General features: G+C 34.4%; 1 protein-coding gene across 1 annotated transcript in view; it reads right to left on the bottom strand.

Annotated features, from left to right (window-relative positions):
- NEK7 (NIMA related kinase 7) overlaps positions 1-22701 on the bottom strand; it is a 157606-nt gene that overhangs the window by 22174 nt on the left and 112731 nt on the right. Inside the window, exons 6-8 of the mRNA XM_060644030.3 lie at positions 18507-18615; positions 17114-17221; positions 2943-3037 (exon numbers count right to left, since the gene is read on the bottom strand). Coding sequence (XP_060500013.1) covers positions 2943-3037; positions 17114-17221; positions 18507-18615 — 312 coding nt within the window. The remainder of the gene's footprint in view (positions 1-2942; positions 3038-17113; positions 17222-18506; positions 18616-22701) is intronic.

The following is a 22701-nucleotide window of genomic DNA, read 5'->3' as shown; positions in this document are numbered from 1 at the left end:
ACCCAGCACGCATTTTATATAAAACTTACATAAACCCATATGAAACCACCTCAGGAAAGGTTGTTCCACATGAGGAGAAAAAAGTAAAAACAATACGAATGGCCCTAAACATATAAAACCCTCCATCTGAGAGGAAATTTCTCGAAGAGGCGCTATCAAGAATGATCACGTTTTCTGGTTTGGTTTAAAATGCAAGGACACTTTATGATAGAGAATTAGAAATGCCACCTTAGAAAAAAATACACCGTATATATAAACTATAGTCTTTCCACGTTTGCAAAAACCCTACGTAAATGTACATATATTCATTATCCTCTGTTAGGAGTTCATTACAGCACTTTTGTCTCAATACTGCAGAGTTAAAAAAAAAAAAATCTGAATGTCCCCTAAGGAGTTAAAACAGGAATAGTATATTTTCATGCATCTCCTGCTTTGACAGATGAAAAATGTCAACTGTCCTGTTTTTATTTTCAAGCTTTTGCACTATTCATCTGGTTCATTAGTGCATCTCGATGCTGCCCCTGACAGCTGCTCGCCCTCTCCTCCCAGCAGCTGAATTTTTCAGGCTAATTTGATCCTCCACACTGAGACGATCGCTAGAATGATTGACTTGCTCCCTGACCTCCAGGGTCTGACTTTCCTGATTAGTATTCTGGGGGTGTCGGAGGGACGAAAGCCCACTGTCTGTCTTCGGGGCTGGTGGCAGCTCTCTTTTTTTTTGAACTGTAAGCCACCAACCTACAACCCTAGAAGGATGCAATTGCTGCACTGAACAATAAAGGAAATGTGTAAAACCTACTTTTCCATGTAAAGGTCCATGTAGCAAAAGCACAGCATCTTGATTTTAATTAGTAAAGTCTACTTTGTTGCATATCAATTAAAACTGTACTGCTAGTTTTTTTTTTTTTTTTTTTGAGGTTTCAGGAATATTTGAAAGTCTAATTTTCTGAGTTTAAAATACATTTTCAAAAAAGCTTCCTGCTCCTTCATTGTTAAGAGTAAATTCTTAGTGGGATATAATATAAAATGTCTGAGAGAGGTTGTGGCCAATTTTTGAAAGATTAATTGCTGGGTATTTCTATTAACATTATATGGAAACATAACTGGAAGGAGACAGAACATAAAGGTAAATTAAATCTTTAGAAAAATTTTAGTCCTTTCCACATGAGTTGCACAGAGGAACTGAGAAAATTTACTGAGATGAGAACTATCATTACCATGATAAATACTTTTAACTCAAAATCGTCCACAACACATAAAACTCATGGATGTAGGAGTGTCCAAAGAAATAATTTCTGTTTTGGTGATCGTTTTAAAAATACATAAAAATGAGACACTGCCTCTCAAAGCAAATCCAGAATGTGAAGAATTATTTCAGTTCTGATAGGAGTCTAGTGACCCTAAAAGAATCAGACGAACTTCTCAAAAAACCTTCATTACCTTAATTGAACTTTTTCTCTTTCATTGCTAAATTTCATCTTGTTAGTGCAAACCAATTTGTTGTTTACCTTTAGATGTTTAAAAGGAAAATGCTGCCTTGATAATATAAGATTATGACATAAAGAAATCTAACGTTACCTAAACAAATATGAAATATTTAAAAATGTACAAAGTGGTATTTAAACATTGTAGAAACTTAATATAATCAAAATCAATTCTTTTCAGCGTTGTACCAAATTAGTGAGCATAATCTCTTTTAATCTCTAGTGCATACATAAGAACATATTTTGTCATATCACTGATTCATAATTTTTCATAATAAAAATTATCCTAGGAATGTTACCTAAGAATATTTAAAAATCCATTCTTTAAAGTGGTCATTAGTCACTTTAGTTGGAAGAAAAAAATAAATAATCTCAGGTTCCTTAAATTAAGGAAATTTGAAAGTATAAACCATAATATATAATTAAAGATCATGATACACATTAAAAAAATAAACCTTCTGCTGCTTTACTTCCAAGTAATAGGTGGGCAATTAAAATACATGATCTCATCATATATTTCATTTAAATCAGGAGGACAGGAACACAAAATATAGAGTAAGAAATACAGTGGCTTCTGTCTATACACTTTAGATTTCTTTTACGTACGTTAAAACATGAAAGTGATTCCATGTATTATTTTCCTTCATTTTATTTTATTAAAATAGTTACTTAGATGTAGACTAACCTTTAATTAACAGCTCTGACTTAAAGCCTGTGTCACTAGGAAAATTATACCATTCGATTAAAACATAAATTTACAGAAGTCACTAGTCTTGAGTGCTTTTTCATACCATTACTCTATAATGTGGATGTAAAATGTGCTCATAGTATGCTTTTTTTCTATCCATCCAAATCACTGCATGGCAATATTTGCTAGAGGATCTACCTAGATGATTTCCATTTTCCTTTCATAAATTATCACCAGTAGAACAGGAGAGAATTTCACTAAGCTTTACCAATACAACTGTTCACTCATGGAAACAAAATTAAGTGATGACCTAGAAAAATTATCTATTTACCTACTATCCTTAAAGCTGAATTCCTCTCCGTAAGAGTGAAAGAGTACTGAAAAAGATATTCACCATACTTTCATGTTTTAAATCCATTCCATTATACTTGCCCTGCTATGCATGGATAAGCAAGTTATTTTACAGATGTTCAGGTGTACATTTTCATACATAAGATATGCAGAAAAACATTACATTAACATTACAAATATTTTTCAAAATAAAATTCTCACCAGAAGGAAACAATTTAAAAATATTTAGAGGAAATAAATGTGCAAGAATGTATAATTACCGTTACAAAAACAATTACTAAGTCAATGAATTAACCTTTCGTAACCAAAAAGCTAATTCTTAAACATCATTCAGAAATAAAATAAGTGTATAAGAATGGAGGAAATATATTATAGTAACTAAAATACGTCAATATACGGAATTTATCAACATTACCTACCTCATAGAGTAGACAGCCAAGAGACCAGATGTCAGATTTGAAGTTGTATCCATTTTCATGGATTCTCTCTGGAGACATGTAATAAGGTGTACCCACTGCAAAAAGCAAACCAAACAAAACAAGGAGTCTAAAAATGAAGATGCAGCTGTGGTAAGAAATTTTAGACACAAAATTCTAGATTAGAAAATATCACCAAAATAATTCTTTAGAATCAGAAAATGGTTTTTGCGAATACTTAAAACTTTTTAACTTCCTCTACTCCCTGACCCTTATACAGCACAGCAACATCTATCCTATATTAAAAAGGGTGTGGTGAGTTGAACTTTATTTCCTTTGGATCAATTCAGGGAGGTTCTCGGGAGCATAACTAAAGTAAAACCAAGGAATTCTAACAAGAAAATCTACTCAAGTGATTCACATTGGCTTCATTTCTTTATTTAAAAAAAAATACAGCTTGCATATCTCAAATAATCAAGCATGATGGTATAATCATGTACTTAATATCAACATTAATATATAACAATTTAGTAGAGTGTATATAAATAAATCATGCTCATTAACTTTAATAAACATTCCTTATAACACAGTTGTAGCTCTTAAAATTATGAATGATATAATCATTACCCTTCAGTACCCTACCTACTACCACTTTTGAAACATTAGAACAGACTTTTGTGCATCAAAGGTTACACAATAACATATGTGAAAGGTCACGGACATCCCTAGAAAAATATCTGAGTTATTACTACTGAGACTTTTTTAAAGACAAGATACTGTAGATAATTTTTATTTTTGTTTCTTTTGATGTACTTATACATGTTTCCCCTTTTTATGGCCATTTTACAAAATGCTAACATTATAAATCATAATGTAATAAATTAATATTTATTAAACATTTAAAAGTAAGCAAAGGCATGTAAGTTATTTTTTGAAAGGTAAAAACAGTTAAGTGACGTTCAAAGCGACTATCTTCAATTTCAGATATAGATGGCTACTTCACAATCATTAGCCTAAGGGGTTTTTTTTGCCAAATAGAGACCCAAAGTTTGAGAACGAGATTTTAGAATTTTACTCGCTTGAGGAAAACCTACCAAAAAAGATGCTGCTACTCACAGAGAGAAGGACATTTCCCTTTTTCTATTAATTTTCAAGAACTCCCCAGACAGTTAGTGTAAATCTTAATGAGACTGTAACTCACAGTCCTGAGCAGGGGTATTTAGTCAGAGACAACTGGAAGAGCCACAGCAACAAAGTGTCATTCTCAAAGGCAGGAGTCGGTTTTCCAAAAGAATAAGGTTGCAAACAAATAGTTGTGTGTGGAAACTATACTGCACTGAAGGTGAAAACGTCAGGAACTACGTATCCACAAGGAATCCTATCTGTACTGGAATCCATTTTTACTAAGAATGGAGGGTCCTAGTCACAATGGACAAAAGGGTAGTTTCTATGAAAGCGAAGAAATGAAAAAAGAACAGGACCATAGGAGGATAAAATAAATTTAAATAAAATATGAACTAGTCAAATATGAAATTAGTTAAGACAAACCTTAAGAAATAACCTACTTAATTGTAGTACTTATTTCGAGGCAAGGAAGTTTGCCAATGTCTGTCAGGGTCAGAAAAGCTAAGAAACTTTCAGAAACAGCAAGGATTAAACAATCTGAATTGTTATCGGGTAAAATAAACATGAGCTCTCCAGCTTTGGGAGCTTCAACCACCTTCACTTGTAGCTTGCATCAGCGACACTGATTATTGGAGGTATTTACACCCTCCCTCGACCTAAGGACGGGTGGTGGGTACACTTGGAATAATAAGAGGGCTCTGCACAGGCTCCTGGTTTCAGGACATAAAGCAAGTGAGTGGCAGTGAGGAATGTGCAGAGAGAGGCTTCACGGAATCCACAGGGGGCAACTGAAAACACTGAGGCTTGAAGGTTCAGAGTTTACCAAAAGCAAAGGTAATTTTAACCAGTAGCTCTGGGAAACCTGCTGATACATTAGGGGTTTGATAGGAGTGTGAAAGATTGATGATAGGGAAAAAGAACAAATGCTAGCGTTTTACAGAGATTAGCCCCAGCACAACACCTTAACTGCAACACAACTGAACTCACGGACGACCCACAAGTGAAGGAAGCAGAGAAAAAGAATGATGAGGGTATTCGACTGAGCTAAACTTATAATGTAAAACAGTTTAATGGGAAGAAAGGTCTTTTCGAGTGAGCTGCTAGCGGTCATTACAAAAAGTGACGTATTGGGTTAACATTGACACTGCACACTTAGATGCTGATTCCTCTTCATATTATAAACAACAAACTTCTTTAGGCTAAACAGGCGTATTTCGTTTTAATATTTCAGGTATACAGATCTTGAATATATTAAAATGTAAATCTAAGGATGCTACTCACCTTTTGATTGACACATTTCCAAAAGAGTCATTATGTAGGAAGAGGAGAAAGTGTGTATCCTGCACTACAATTATTAATTGGATAAAATCATAATTAACTGCGGAACACGGCAGAAGAGGGAATTTCCACTCGCTCCCTCTTACATGCTCCCTAAAGTGCACCTCCATCCTGGACAAGGCTCTTCTACTGACTGACACTGAGCAGAGAGGTTGCACCCCATCACATAAACAGATTCATCCTTCCTCTCTACCTAGCAGAGAGGTCAAAACATTTAAGTGCTCAGGAAAATATGAAATACATTTTCATGCAGTGATAGGTCTTCCACATTTCAAATTTAATGGATATATAATTATTTCCTAAAAGCCTTTTACAAAATCCACAACAGCTGTGTCTATTATTACTACTGCCTCAAGAATGTTGTGACTTAACAACTGTACAAGAAAAGGGAGAGTTATAGAATGATATGATTAGATACTAAAAACGATCATGCAAATTACTGTGTGTTGAGGCGCATGGAGACAGCAAGTTGTGTAATTTTACTAATCTTTTGAGAATTTATGGCTGTAGATAAAATGGGAATATATCTTACCATAGCAGATATTTATTTGGACCTCCTGACATACGTGAAAGTAAGAAATGGATGATAACGTCATAAAAAAAAAGAAAAAACAGTAACAGAGAAAGGCTGATATTAGGGGAAAATTGCTAACAACTAAAAACGCTATTGGATCTTTGAAATATACTAAGATAATCATTCAAATACAAATAAGATGGGAAAAGCTTCACACTGTGTATACTCTATTAACAATAAATACGTTCTAAAATTTATCCTCAACAAAAGAAGTTCTACATTATGCTTAAGAGTCAAAAAATTCTGCTAACATTTTATTATGGAATACATGACTAAATTAATTAATAACTTCCATATTATCAGAACAAGTTAGATGCAGAATTTTTTCAACATTTAGTACTACAATTTCTGCAAAGACTTGAATTGAGAAAAAATAGAACTACTGAGGCATCTGTTTATAGGTTAGATTGGGTTGCTATTTTTTTTTTTCTTTTCCATTTCGTTTTGTTTGTTTGAAACAAACAAAACCATTCAAAGGGCAAAACCATTCAAAGATCAGGAAACGTATTTCACATCTTACCTCACTAGCTAGGAACACTTAGAACTAACTTCTCTTTTTATTCACTTCCCTCACCTCTAAGATGCAGTGATGAGAAAGAAGAGATGATTTGTGAGACCATTTTGCTCTGAATTCTGCAGCACTCATAACAAAACAAAACAAAACAAAACAAAAACCTACAAAAATCCAGATGGGAAGTAAAATGGAAAAAAGTAATATAGTCCTTTTTTTCTTTAAGCTATTACATAGGAAAGTGGAGTGGAGTGTTTTAAGTCAGAGAGTACAAACAAACAAATTCAGTTTAGAAATGTTCTCTTAGAATTAAAGCAAACTGCAGAAATGAAAGCTTTGAACCTTTCTTGTTGGGAACATTAAAAGGACCCTAATCATCTTATATCTCAGTTTGATTTCAAAAAAACACACAGATAGACACAACTTCAGGGAATAAGAATTAATTTTCATTCTTTCCTTCATAATCTTAAATCAGCCCAGAAACTGTGTTGGCAGACTTAACAGAGAGAGGCCAAATGTATTTAATTGTAAGTATTATCTACGGTTAATACAGAATGGCTGGGTGGTAGAGTAGTATTTCTTCTGCAAAAGAAAATTCTAAAATAAAATTTGTCATCTTTTAAGTGCAACTGATGACATTTAAGAGCTTTAATAATGCTGAGGGAGAAAAACTCAGAAAATGTTACTGTTTTTTCTTTAATTTTTTAATGTTCATTTTATTTTTGAGAGCGAGAGAGAGAGAGAGAGCGCGTGAGCAGGGGAGGGAAGAGGGAGACACAGAATCAGAAGCAGGCTCCAGGTTCTGAGCTGTCAGTGTAGAGCTGGAGGCGGGGCTCAAACTCACGAACCACAAGATGATGACCTGAGCCTAAGTCATACTCTCAACAGACTGAGCCACCCCGGGGCCCTGAAAACGTTATTGTTATTGTTACCCTGCTCTAGGGACTGTGTAAATGCATTATGTGAATTATCTGGCTGAACTTTTACCAAATGTTTAGTGGGTCCCTACTATAAGGCACACACTGTTCTAAGTGCTGGGGAGATAGAACTAAACAGACTAAATCCTGCCCTCATGGGGCTCATGCGCTGGTGACATGGGGATCATTATGAAGTGGTCTCAGGAGATATTACTACTGTTACCTCGTTTTAGAGAGGAGGCATTGGGAGGTCACATAATTTGCCAAAGATCACAAAATAGGTAAGGTGTGGATTTGGAATTCAAACCAGGTATTTCAAACTTGCTTTTAAATAAACAGTTATTCCATTAAAACTGACCACTGTGAAATATAACTTAAAAAATAAAAACAAAACAAAACAACAACAGAAAACTGTATATTTTCAAATAAAGGAGTAGAGAAGCCTTCTAAAAGTCAGTATGTACATATGAGAAGCCAGGAATCAGGGTCTGGGTTCAATGGGCTACATGTGGAAATTCCACTACTCTAACAGCTGCTCTGATTATTTCAAATACATCCTTGTTACGGTGACTGAGAGGTGAAACATGCAGTTTAAAATCAGATAGTAGCTTCTTCTTAGAGCCATTATTTAAGTCAAGAAAGGACAGAATGTTAAAAATAAATCCGTGAAAGTAGCCTATAGCACTGACTGAACATATGCTGCCTTTATGGCCCCAAACCACGTCAAACTATGAAGGGGGATAAGCCAAAGAAAATCCACAGAGAGGTGCTAGGGAAAGGTGTGGGAAAAACCAGTATGTGACCACAGGTGGCACTTGGCACCAACAATGAAACTGTTTTAATGCCTGATTCAAGAACACTAATTTTCCAAGCTGAAATCAGAAGCTATATCACACTTGGAAATAGTGTGGGGAACATGAATTGTGCACTCAAGAGACTCCAGTGTGAAAATTCTGATATCTGGCTTGAGTGATGGATGGCCATGCATTTACTCTTCTGGCAACATCACAAAATCTGAGAACTATTTATCTCCTTGTGGAAGGTAAAGAGGAATTCAAACAATCCTAACAACAACAACAACAACAAAATTCCTCCGCAATGGGTTTCAAATATTATATAGCACAAGGATCAGTATCAGAGAGTTCTAGTTACTTTTTTTTTTTTTTTTAATCTATGCCATTTTCAGGATATACAACAAACACATGTAATAGCTAAATTCACACATGTACATGCAAAAAGAAAATTCTCCATCTTTTCTCTTCTGGGGGTCATTAGTAAAGCAAGTAAAAAAGTGCCATATTGCAACATTATTAATCTAATTATTCTCATTTTTCTCCTTTGCAGCAGACAGGAAACACTTCACTGTGAATAATAAAAGCAACTCCGAAGCAAATAGATTTGCTTAAATGGTAGCTAACTAATCTTATTTACTTATACATACCTTTGGAGCAGATTGGCCTTTCTAACTAAGTTTTGTTAAAATTACTTTTTATCTCCTATATTCTAGTCTATGATGGAGTAAGCCACTCAAGAAGCAGGGCTGGTATTAAGGAGAGAAGTCCCTTGAGAATTAAATAAAATTTTGCTAAAAAACAAACAAAACAAAATTGCCAATGCACTAATAGTAATGACAGAGAGAACTTGTCTGCAAAATTTGTATTATGTCAAGTATGGTACATTCTTCCCTAAAAGTAAAAGTACATCACAGTGCAATAAAACACCCATAACGGTCTATAATGAAAATGTGAAATTTTGATGTCAAAATATCTGCCAAAAAAGAAAGTGCTTAATTTCAACAATGCAAACTTCCATTAAACCTCTGACTTTTAAACAGCTTCATCCTATCCGTCAGTCTTTAGAGGAAGATCCAAAAGATTCTCCATGAAGTCTACTAAAATAGCGTGTGGTAAGCAGAATTCCGGCCCCCATAATCTTTGCCCTCTGGCGTCACACCTGTATATCAGATGTTACATAGCAAAAGCGACTCTGCAAACGTAAGGCTATAGATTTTAAAACAGACCGATTATCCTAAATCATCAGTAAGATATGCAAGGGAAGGGGCAGGAGAGATTCAAAGTGTGAGAGGAATTCTACCTGCCATTGTTGGCTGTAAGGATGGAGAAAGAGTTTAAACCACTAAATTTGTGGTAATTTGTTAGGGCAGAAATAGAAAACAAATACAAATGTGTTAATGATCCATGCATTGCATGGGAGACTGGAACATTCAATGTGCTGAGAACCGACTACACACCAAGAACTACACTAGGTACTGGGGGGCTAAGGAGCAAAGTATATGGTTTGAAAATTGTTCGACCCCTTAAAACTCACTGGGTTATTTTGGGATGGTATGAGGTATGTTTTCTAAGTTTTTTTAGGGAAGGCAGGGGAAGTAGGAAAAGCCAATACATTTACCTTAAGAAGACTAAAAGAATAAAATATGGTCTTTCGTAATTTAAATGAAATCTGGTTTGTTCACTAATTGATATGACTGTAATTTAGGTAATCACAACTACCTTAATGTTGAATTAGAGTAATACAAAAGAAATTAGTTCATGTGCTACATGGCACTTAATCCAAGTTGGTATCTGAAGCTTGGCAAGTAATAGTTTTTATTATAATTTTTTTAATTTGACCAAAATAAGGTCTCTATCACAAACACATCCATCAGGGATAACTATAGATTAACTGATCAAGAGAAAAGTCATGAGGGGTCAATCCTACGGTGAGCTTCATGAATTATTCCGAATTTAAAAATAATTTTTCTGAAAAAAAATCATAATCATTATAGTAATCTCTCTGCTCTTAGAGTGACGAAAATTCCCTATATATGGCTACTTCTCTATTCACCATTCCCATTGAGAGTCAATTATGCTTTAGTTGCAGTAGCAACAAATACATCACACACACCACACACACACACAAACAAGTAGAGAAAGGCTACAAAACAGACCACAGACAAAATAAACCAGGTAATTTTTGCTTTATCTCATGGCCGTGGACAATGCTCACATTTATTATGTATTATTTCTGGTTCTCCTCTTCCTGACCACACGGGAGAATTATGCTACCCGATTCCCTTGAGATAGGTAAGGCCACGAGACTTGTTTTGGGCAATAAAACAAGATTGGTTGTAATTTGTGTTACAATGAAGCAGAAGAATTTAATTAAGAGCCAGTACGTGATTGTCCATGTTCCCTTACCCTCACAAGCTGACAAAAAGCTATGTTGATAGGAAGATAACATGAGATTGAAGCTGCCTGAAATGACAAGTCACTACATGGAGGAGGGCAGCTGCCCGAGAGGGCCACACAAGGCCCACAGTGGGTGATGAGACATCATATGCTTTAGCGCCAAGCCAGCTGAGATTTTGGTATTACTCCTTACTGCAACATAATCTAACCCACATGTACTGATACATTCAATTAAATTCATCCTTTGATGTGCAGCCCGTCTCTAAGCCCATTCATCATTTAATCAATATTTAATATCTATTATGTGCAATGCCGTATTCTAGGTGTTTGGAATACATCAGGAAACCAAAAACACACAGAATGCTTTCTTAATAAAGATTAAATTTTAGCTGTAGGACAGAGACAAAAAGGACGAAGCATAACAAATAAGTTATATATCACATTAGATCAGGTGGCTGGGTGGCTCAGTTGGTTAAGCATCTGACTCATGGTTTCAGCTTAGGTCATGATCTCAAGGTTCTTGAGTTTGAGCCCCACATTGGGCTCTGCACTGGCAGCATGGAGCCTGCTTGGGATTCTCTCTCCCCCCCTCTCTCTCTGCACCTCCCCTGCTTGCTTGCTCTCTCTCAAAATAAATAAACATTTAAAAAATTTTATAGGGGCTCCTGGATGGCTCAGTTGGTTAAGCATCCGACTTCGGCTCAGGTCATGATCTCATAGTTGGTGGGTTCGAGCCCTGCATCAGTCTCTGTGCTGACAGCTCAGAGCCTGGAGCCTGCTTCGGATTCTGTGTCTCCCTCTTTCTCTGCCCCTCCCCCTTCCCTGCTCACACTCTGCCTCTTTCTCTTTCTCTCTCAAAAATAAGTTAAAACGTTAATGTTTTTAAATTTATATAAAAAAATTACATAGCATATTACAAAATAATAAGTCCTAATGAGAAAAGACAAATTATATAAAGTAAGGATCAGGAATTCTAGGGTGGTATAGGAGTAGAAGTCAGGTTCAGTATTAGAGGACCTCAATTTCTTAATTTATAACAGCCATTCTACCTACTTCTAGAATATTGAGGAAAAGAGGAGAAAATGTGCTTTAAAACTGCTTGCAAATCATCAGTGCTATACACATATTCGTTGTTACTGTTGTTGCTATTTAATAACAGGAGAGGATTCCTCTGGGTCATTATTATAGGAAATAAGGGTAGTATGGTATGATTTTACTAAAAATCATATATTTGGAATACATAAAAATTATTCTGTGTATTCTGCTATGTTTTTCAATATTTAAAGGTAAAGATACTTGATCCCTTAGCAAGCTACCTCTGAGTCAGAACATTTGCTGAAAAGAGGCTTTAGAGTAAGTTAAGAAGTAAGTGTACCAAAAGTATATTCTGTGTTTTGTGACATGAGAAAAACTACACCTTGACTGCCATGTTCCTATTTCACAGATTTTGGCACAACTGTAGTTTTCAGTTTAGAAGAGCCACTTCCTTAGAAATACGAGCCAAAGTTGCTGGTAGACAGAATGGTTATGAACACAGACTTCAATATCCTAGAGCTCTATTTCCTGTTTATTTCTGAATCTTGGAGCATCAAGAGCAGTGACATCCAGGAGAGAGAGCAAACTCTGCTTTCATATGTGGGTTCCTATGCAATGTACAGAGGAGACTAAGGCAATTGCAGATGGAAATAAACAACAACAAATAAGAAAACACTAATAGAGTCGGAGAAAATGCCACCAGGTACCGATACGGTGAAAAAAATAAACCGTTGGGAGAGTAAGCCCACAGTTAGGAAGCCGTAGGCCACTCACTATCTTCTAGCTATACAGTCCACTTATCTCTCTGTGCTTCCATTTCTTTGATTCTGGAATGGGAATAATCCATATCTATAGCTCACATATATGTGTAAGGATCTTAGGGAATGGAATGATTTGCAAATTGCACAGAGATACCATGCATGTTATCACCCACCTCCAGAAACACAGCGAACACTGTAAATGACTAATTCAGGAGAATATCTAAGAGTAGGTAGAAAAATCTGAATCTGTCTTTAAGTAAATGGAACAGCATGAAAGCACTGTAAACACAGACCAGTGTTTTCCAAATTGCAGGTCATTACTAAGTAATAAGTTGTAAAACCAACTTAGTAGGTTGCAGCTAGCATTATTTTCAATAAAATAAAATAGGACAATATCAGAATGCATTATAGTTGTAATATAAAACACTGTCACATGAAACTTTTGCTTCAATTATATATGGTAATGTTCCTATGGGGTCACAATGTTGCTGGGGTCATTGTAAAGAAATTCTAAAGCCATTTATCTAGACTGTCAAGAAGCTTGATTCAAGGGAGAGAGATTTGTCCTCATTTAAATTTTAAGATGTAGACATATATATATAACAGATTTTCTAACACCTGTAACATTTATAAGGTCGATAATATGAAAAAAAAAAACCCGTCAAGATTCACAGGGATATATATAATCCTACAATTAGTCTCCCTAGCAACACCCTCTGTCCAAATCAATACAGAAGCACTAAATGAAGATCTGACTTCCCATAAATTCATGTACAAAACAAAAGGAGGAAGGGGACAAAAACAAAAGAATTGTCTAGATCACAGATTATAGGCAGTGACACACTTCCTGTTCTATGGGCTGATGAGTTCATGTGTATCTCATGGTATCTCTGTTCAGTTTTGGGCAGCACATCCTAAGAGGCACTCAGAGACAAAGGAAGGCAACCACCAGGACAAAGAAGAACCTGAAAACAGCAGACAATACTGGGCAAGATTATCCTGAAGACAACGAAACAAGTTCATGGTTACAGTCTTCAGGGCCCCTCATGTTACTCTCCTACTACAAAATTCCAAAAGCTTGCCACTGCACCAGGAATGAGATGTGAACTCTTCTCACATCTGGCCAAGACCCTTCCTTCACCCTCCGCCAGCAAACTTCTCCAGATTGAGCTTAGAGCGTATCCTGCCTTTGTCCCTTTGCGTAAACTGTTCTTCAGTCAGCCTGAGACCTTCTTCCCCAGGTCCCAGGTAGCTGGTTCTTCTGCATTGTGATCTCTATTCAAACACTGCCCTCGCTGAGGCTTTGTCTGACCATGTCCCTTCTAAAATAATTCCCCTCCTAGTCATGCCCTGTCACATGGCTAACAAAAAAACAAAGACATAAAATGATTATCTATTCCCTCTCACCACAAGATATGATCTATGAAGATGACTTTGTCTTGTTTAGGCTTGTTCCTGGCCCCTAGAATAGAACATGCATAAAGAAGGTACTAAAACTGTCTTTTAAATGAATCAATTCAGGTATTTTAACAGAATAATAAACTGTGCGTGAATTCCTTCTCTCTCCCTCTTCTTTCTCTACATCTTCATCACCACCACCACTGTGTTAATATAAGCAACTTAATGGCACATTACAGTGAATGAAAACACCTTTATGTTCATTGCATTATTAGGTTAGGGATTGGGTAGAGATTAGGGCACAGCATAGAATAGTTATTACCCACATTTCCAGTTTTATAAATTTGGAAACTGAGCCTTAGAAAGTTAATAGAAGGTTTGATCAAGGTCCTGCAGAACAATGGACATGTCAGTTCAGATGTCCTCTATTCTTTCCAAAACACCATGCTATTTCTTACATTCAGAACAAAGCAAGAGGAAAAACAAGGCTGGCATATAATGAGGTAGGGATGTGTAGTCAATGATAAGAATGGAAAGTTACAGAGGACACCAAACACTAAAGGACCCTGACTACTAAGCTAAGGACTTTGCATGATATTCTTTAGGCAACTGGGAACCATCAAGGATTTGGGGGACAGTGACAAAATCAGATAATCTCTTTTAGGAAGATAACTCTGCCGAGAATACACAGAGTTGTTTTTCGTTTTTTAATATTAGAAATAAGGAAGAATATTTTCCTAGTTTAAACATGAAGTCACTATGGATTAAAGAAGAGGGAATAGAAAAGAGATATTTGATTCAATGTATGTGGTGGGAGCAGTGAGGGAGTAGAAGAAAAAGTGAAAGTTTCTGAGAATTGTTTTCAATTTTGAGGATTTGAATATGGTTTGAACATCCAGCAACATGGTATTTTGTACTTGTAATTTTTAAGCCTGATCCAAGAAATTATCTATGTATATTATCCAATATTCTATGTTGACATACTTTTGATTAAAAAAAAAAAGAGTACTGAATACTGATTCAAAATGTGACTACCTATATAACTTTATCTGCCACAGAAAATGTGAGAGGGGAGCCTGGGTGGTAAAGTGACTTGGGCTCAGGTCATGATCTAGCAGTTCGTGGGTTCGAGCCCCACATCGGGCTCACTGCTGTCAGCACAGAGCTTGTTTGAGATCCTCTGTCCCTCTCTCTCTCTGCCCCTCCCCTGCTCATTCTCTTTCTCTCTCTCTCTCACAAAAATAAACATTAAAAAAATATTTTTTAAAAAAGTATTTTTTTCTCAATATGAGAAAAAATGCTTGTGAAAGAAATTCTTTTTCTTCTAATTCATTCATCAAAGAAATGATCTCATTGTTAACTTCCTCACTGGCTGTACTACAGGCTGTGTCTTAGAATGTTATGTAATTATGTGCATCCCCATGTATTTTACGCATACACACATATATACCTGCATTTTTACATAAAACTACACGACCTTAAGTAAAATGATTTAGATAAAACCTGGTAATACTTTCTTAATGAATTTACTCTCCATATCACATAATCTGGACTAGCACATCGCCTACGCTTGAAGATGCATTTTGTAAACCCTGTTTAGAACTTTTGTATGAGGCAGTGGCAGGCAAGCTAAAGACCATCTCCAAAACTGATAAGATTGGAGTTTCATATACTGGCTCCGAAGGGTCAGGTGACTACAGCATGCTCAGAGTGACAGTCTGCAAAGCAGCATTTGAAAAAGAAATGCATGTGCACGAGCATGGGTACGTACAGGTGTGTGTGTGTGTGTGTGTGTGTGAGCACGTAGCATTTCTAAGTAAACAAATGACAGAATGCTCTTAAGACATTTGTTATTCAGGTGAGTAACAAAGTGAAAACATGTTTGTTATTTTTACTAGTGAGAAAGGACATTGACATGGAATGATGTTTTCTTCACAGAAATCTATTATTTGCATTGTAAGAGTTGTAACTTCCAAATAAAACTTTATCAAAGTCCTACTCAGATTTATGCATTTCTTATAGAATTTCATATCAAATTTTCTTATCAGGAAAACCTGTAATCCTCTATAAAAATAAAAGTAAAGTGAAAGGGAACAAAACAGTATTAATATCAGTTGAAACTTTATTTTCTTAAAGTACTTGACAAAACTAAAACTCTGGGAAAAGGGTAAAGTATTATCTTTCTACCACTCTTTATAGCTTAGAATCCAACATTTTGTCATTCAGCAAATAGTGACTGGGTGCCTACTTATGTGCCAGGTACTGGTCTAGACATAAAAATGTAAATAATAAGTTCAAGTTCACACAGAATCTTGCTAACAAAGCCAGAAAAACTTTAAAAGTTCTAGTCAACTAATTCAGATGCTTGTTTCAATACTGTGCTTAGTGTAACTCACTTATTCTTCATCAGGCCATTTTAAAGTTTTTATTTCATATTTACACACAATTTTATACAAAAATTTAATGGTTTTCGTTGAAATTATGACACCAAAGATGGGGTACAATTAAATTAAAGTCATCTTATTTTTATCTTAATTCTTATTTTAGTCTGGTTGTTACTATGTTATCTAAGTCTTATATTAACAAGGACAAAATGTAACTTGAAGAGTTTTAAGAGAAGCTCTGTCACTCTTTTTAGGTTATTTGGTTTAAGAATTATTTCTTAGAAATGATTTCTTCCTAGTAATTTCTATTGTTTCTAAAGTAGACAACTGTCTTTCCATTGCTACTACAATGTTGTAATAGCTACATTCATTCTATTTTAGATATAAAGGACACTGCCATATTATTAACTCTAGAATGAATAAACAGCAGATATCTTTTACTACATTATTTAGGGGAATATTTTCCTTGTTAGTAATAGACCATGTTTAGGTTTCCTCTCTGCAGTAATCACAACTATGTGTGTTATTTTAATAACTAAACATTTACAAATTATGGTATTTTTACAGTCAGGTGAAGTCCTCTTCCAAGATATGGTTAAATCATATTATTTCAATATTGTTAAATGGAGAATAAAACAAATGCTCTACGGCAATTGTTAAAACCAGGTTTGTTTATTAGCATTTTCTTTTACCAAGTGTCTACCTGGAGTCAAATCAATAGAAGTACCCAACTGTCATGTGAATGAGCACATTATACTGATAGAGAGCTGTAGGGATCTACTGAGGATCCGATGATTTTAAAAATAGTTTTATTTAGAACGTAAGAGCTGGCATATAAAAAGTATGTCCCTTATGTTGTTTTTAACCACACACACACACACACACACACACACACACACACACACACGATAACTGAATGAAATTACACTGTGTGTCTTACCTAAAGAATGTGCAGCTGTGGTTTTAGAGCTGAAAAACCGACCAAGCCCAAGATCTCCAAGTTTGACCACTCCAGTGGCTGTAATGAACACATTAGCTGGTTTTATATCTGTGAAGAGATGAAGGAATCAGGTGAAAGATGATATAAGCTTAGGTATTTTCAAGAGATTAAAATAGAATAGAATTTAGAATATAGAAATTAGATATATAGAATATGTATATATTAGATATATAGAATATAATGATATTTAGATATTTAGATATATAGAATATATATATATATTAGATATATAGAATATAGAAATATAGAAAATAGAATTTAAAATCTACCTTAAAAATGAAAGTCAGTTTGAATTTTGATCCAATTACTTTATTTTCAATAATTTTGATATATCCTAATATTTCTGATATATCCTATTATTTCTGAGTTCTCTGATAGAGAAATAATCATCAATGCAGCACCATGAAGATAGCTAGTAATTTTCATTTAAAATGCATTTTTTTGGGACGCCTGGTTGGCTCAGTCGGTTAAGCGGCCAACTTTGGCTCGGGTCATGATCTCATGGTCCGTGAGTTCAAGTTCTGCGTCAGGCTCTCTGCTGACAGCTCTAAGCCTGGAGCCTGCTTCAGATGCTGTGTCTCTCCCTCTCTGCCCCTCCCCAGCTTGCACTCTGTCTCTGTTTCTCTCAAAAATAAATAAATGTTAAAGAAAAATTAAATTAAAAAATAATAAAATGCATTTTGTGTTCCATTTTCAAATCAACTTTTGTGAAATTCAAAGCACAAAATTTATTTCCATTTTATATCAATGTTAAATATCTTACTAAACATTACTTTGTTAATACATTTACATACAATATAAAATTATAACTCTAATCTGAACATAACTAGATGACCTTAGAAGTCATAATTGCTTAAATAAACTACACTGAAATTTCTCATACCCCAAATCAGAGATACAATCCCTAAGTGTTGTAATCTTTACATGTTCTGTCCAACTATTAGACTGACAATCAAGAATACATTAAGAGCTAATGCTGAAAATTAAAAAATGAAGTTGGCCATAATATACATTGTTCATCTGAAAAGGGAATCTTCCTTATGCATATTCTGCTTTCCTACATCTTTTTTTTTTTTTTTTTTTTTTTTTAATTTACCAACATCATCAGTAAGATGCTCAGAAGAGGCAGGCAGAAAAATAACTAATTCTCATTCTTATTTAAAACCAAGATAGGGCTTTAGAGGTTTTTCATTCTAGTAAATAATAATTTGGAAAAAAAATTAGCCAAGAAAGCATGATGCTATGCCCATGATTGGAAGGCATTTATTCTTAAATTGCCTAATAACCTGCATCGTTTAAACAACATTAGAAGCCATTCGTGATTTTACCCTACCTCTATGCATGACGCGTCGAGAATGCATATGTTCCAATGCACTGCAGAGTTGAACAAAGTACTTCCAAACAGTCCTTTCAGGAATTAGCCTCTTTTGTTTCTTAAAATGCTTTTTAAAAAATTAAAAATAAGAATTAGAGGAATTAAAATATCTTAAGACCAGATCCTGACACACCAAATGCCTTGTCAGAAAAACACCTACTTTTATCTACCTATTACCAACTAAAAAGCATATGACTTCCCACAGTGAGATGATTCTGAGAATTTTACCTGACATATTAGCTTAAATTTCTCACTATTATACCTAAAGTTAGCACAGGCCATATAATGCTACATCTTTATGATGTCCAATATTTCAAAAAATTAACATCTATATAAAATAATTTCCTAGCCTAAGAGGACGATGTCAAATTTCATTTTAAGAAAACCCATAACAAAACAGTCTAGAAACCTGAAGGTAATTATGTTCATTAATAGACAATTCTTCTCCTGACATTAAGTTTGACTATAGAATTCCTTTTAAATATTGAACCACCTTGGTGATTTGAAATATCAGTTAATTTATTAAAAATTAAATAAAAGAGATTTATATAAAAAGTTTTCATGAATATTTCATGACTATTGCACATTACAAGTCAAACCTGTACTTTGAATGAATGAAACTAAACTTCATGGAAGAAAAACATCATAGGAAGGTCAGGGCAAAAATGGAGCACCAACAGACTAGTTGGGAAAGAGTGGGCCATCATGCATAAGAGGGCAATAGCCAAAATAACTGCAAAATCAGAGGTAGATATTTATGCCCATTTTTTTATATTACACTTGCTAGAAGAATGTACTAATAACATACTCATTTAAAAACAAAGTTCTTCATTTCCTAAGATTCACCAAGATTCATTACATAAAAATTATATTTCTAAAACAAAAATGCAACTGGCTTCCTACTTAACAATATTTATAAATGACCAACATGACTACTACATTTAAACAAGTCTTCATGGAATTTTCTGATAATTTTAATATAGGTATTAACAGATATCAGTATTTAAATGTGTACTGTAGTGCATTTTATCTGAAAACATTTTTGGAAGTTCAACTGATTTGTTATTGAATATATCATTCAGATTAACTCTAAAACAAGTATCTTTGTCAATTTTTACCCTTGTGACCAGTTGAGGGCAGGCTGGAAGGAAAAACAATACAGGGAGATCTGCTCATATTCCTACTTCATACTTAGCAAAAGATTATTATCTACTGTCTCACATGCACTCAATATGTCAAAGGATAAATCTTTAAGGAAAAGCTAATAACTTTAGGTTAATGTTTATTATAACACATGCTAAGGAAATGAACTTAGTAATTTCAATGGCTATTAACATCAGTAGCAAAAAGCCAATAACAATTAGATGACCAGGTAATTGAAAAGCAAATCGGGGTATTACTAAAATGTTGAAAACCTCCCATATCATGTCTCAATATTAAGTATTTTTAATTGCAGGCTGTGTCAACATCACTTTTCATTCTAAGGGGGCAATGCTGCAAAATCAGTTCAATACATATAATTTTCTTTCAGATTTGGAATGAGTCCAAATAAAGCTTGTCTATGTGCTCTCCCTGATGCTGGATTAGCATATCAGAAGACTGTTTGATGTCAACAGGAAGATGGGGACCAGGTTTCTTTTCAGTCAAAAATAAATATACTGCATCATGTAAGTATCAGACCATGCAAGAAAAAATTTATGCTTTAAGATAGATTCTGAAATCATCATAACTATTAACTTGGCAGCTTACTTTTAAAGTCTCATTATTTAAAAAATGAATCAAATATATAGGAAAATCAGAATGAAAAAACTGCCCTCAAAATGTACACCAGGTAAAATGTTATCAGACCAAGATGGTCTGATCATTTTCATGTTTTTATATTGAGACTGTCTCTTTGAACAACAAATTAAAGATGAAAACAATAAATTGACATCAACATAATGCTGCCTAGACCAAATGGTCTAGCAAAACATAAGTATCCAAAGTAGAAACAGGTTTCTGAAGAATAATTTTATGAATTTGACTTGATCATAAAATAAATCAAAGGCAGTTTCATTATGTCATTGGGATTTCACAATATGTTTTATGTGCCTGTTTAACCATATGCAGTTTTCCACCATTCCTTAAGTGTAGGGGTTTTTGGTGTTTTCTTTCTTTTTTTTTTTTGAGAAAACCAATACTTATGATAAGAAAAACCTGTCTGTTCTGATGGTGGCACTGTTGGCTATCTCTTATAAAAAAGGTGAACAGAAAAAATGCAATGAAAATTTGAATTTTTTTACTACTGGTAAAATGTATATTAGCCCTACAGAGCAGAAACTTACATAATGCCAAAGTATTAAAAAAAAAAAAAAACAAGAGAACAATCTCCTCTTGAAACTTACTCTAATATATACGTATCTTTTAAAAGTTAATTATTTAGTCAAATAGCATTACTGTTCAAAAATCCTCCTTTTCTTTAAAAAAGACAGCCCTATATAAATATTTAGCTCTAGATTAGAAAAAAAATCTAATGCCAACATATAGAAATTAAAAATGCACGTCAATTTGCCACATGGTAAGTTTTTAATAAAGCAAGAAATAATGCAACCAATAATGCAACGTTACTTACCAATAAACATTTATGTGAAAAGGCAGACTATACAATATGGCACTCTACTACATTTATATTATGAAATGGAATTGCAACATTTTTTAATCTGAAAATAACATATCTAAAAATTTATGAAGAGGCAGAAACTGGCACTCAGGTATACCTGGTCACTTGGAATTAATTTTTATTTAGTCTTTTTTTTTTTTTTAAGTAAGCTAGTCTTTTCACTATGTAATGCTTCAAATACTTGTGATTTTAAAAATCTGTCTACTATCTCCATCAACATCATTCAAGTAAACACTGAACATCATTCAAATTAAGGAAACGTGTACCAAAATAGCCAATGTACATATAAAACATCAGATTATATTCTCACTTATGTGTAAAAAGATTACCAGCATTTCTCTTAGGTGAAATTCAGCATTCCCGGTAAAATATATTCACACTGCCACTTAAATGATATATATATATATATAAAAGAGGACAGCTAAGACAAGCTGCTTCTATTCAAAGATGTTGACAAAACAGTCACACTTTTTTTTTTTTTTAATTATCCAAAATCCTCCTACAAATTAAATGCCCCAAACCAAATCCAATTATATAGTGGACACTGAATATTTAAGGACCATTTTTTTGGACTCAATAGGATCACTTGGTTCCTGTACTCTAGACACTATCACTCCAAATGGAACATATACTTTACTTATTTCTAAATTTTGCAATCCTAGCATTCCTCCTCTAGAAATCTTGGGAAAAGCTTCAATGATAAGAACAACAATAAATTCAAGCATAAAGAAAAAAAACCCAGAAAATTATGTTCTTGTTTTTTTAAAAAAAAATCAATATCCATGGCATATCATATATAAGTCCACAGTTTGGTATGTTATTCATTAAAGAAGAAAGTTTCAGACAATACATCTAGAACCACCGGGCTGACTTCAGACATGGGCGACCTGTGCAGTCATGCAGGGCAGTGTATTTAGTTTAATGCTCTGTTGCTGCCATCTTGAAATTCTTAATTTTGTTATAAGGGACCCACAATCACATAGCTGGTCCTGGGAACCTTACACCCAGCATCCTTTACCAATGTATGCTGTAGTTAAAAACAAAAAGCAGCAAATGTGATCCTGGCATGCAAGGCATTCTTGCAGAACACCAGGAGAAATGATAATTAAATAATGAGAAAGAATGAATAAGAGAACTAGGTTTGACTAGCACCAGCTCCATCTCTTCCAAGTATCGAACAAGAGGAAGTAAATAATTTATGTTAAATATAAGGACAGACGTACCTCCTCCTTAGGAGTGTTGTCAGATGTTTAATGTACCACTAACATAATCCATTATGTTACCACCTTTTATATAGACCTGATTCTGAGCCTTGACGGCGACTGGCTGTATTATCTTGAGCAAACCATTTAACACTGCTAGGCCTCAGTTCCCAGAGAGTATGGAGATGAGCTATATAGTCCCCACCACCTCTAAAAAATATATAATCTAGGGTTCCACAATCTCAGGTACAAATAAAACTTAAACAAATAAAGGCCTGCTTGGCACATTTTC

Source organism: Panthera onca, chromosome F1 (genome assembly GCF_046562875.1).
Source record: "Panthera onca isolate mPanOnc1 chromosome F1, mPanOnc1 haplotype 2, whole genome shotgun sequence".
Lineage (NCBI taxonomy): Eukaryota > Metazoa > Chordata > Mammalia > Carnivora > Felidae > Panthera > Panthera onca.
The sequence above is the reverse complement of the archived record's forward strand: the minus strand, read 5'-3'. Positions and strand labels throughout refer to the sequence as shown.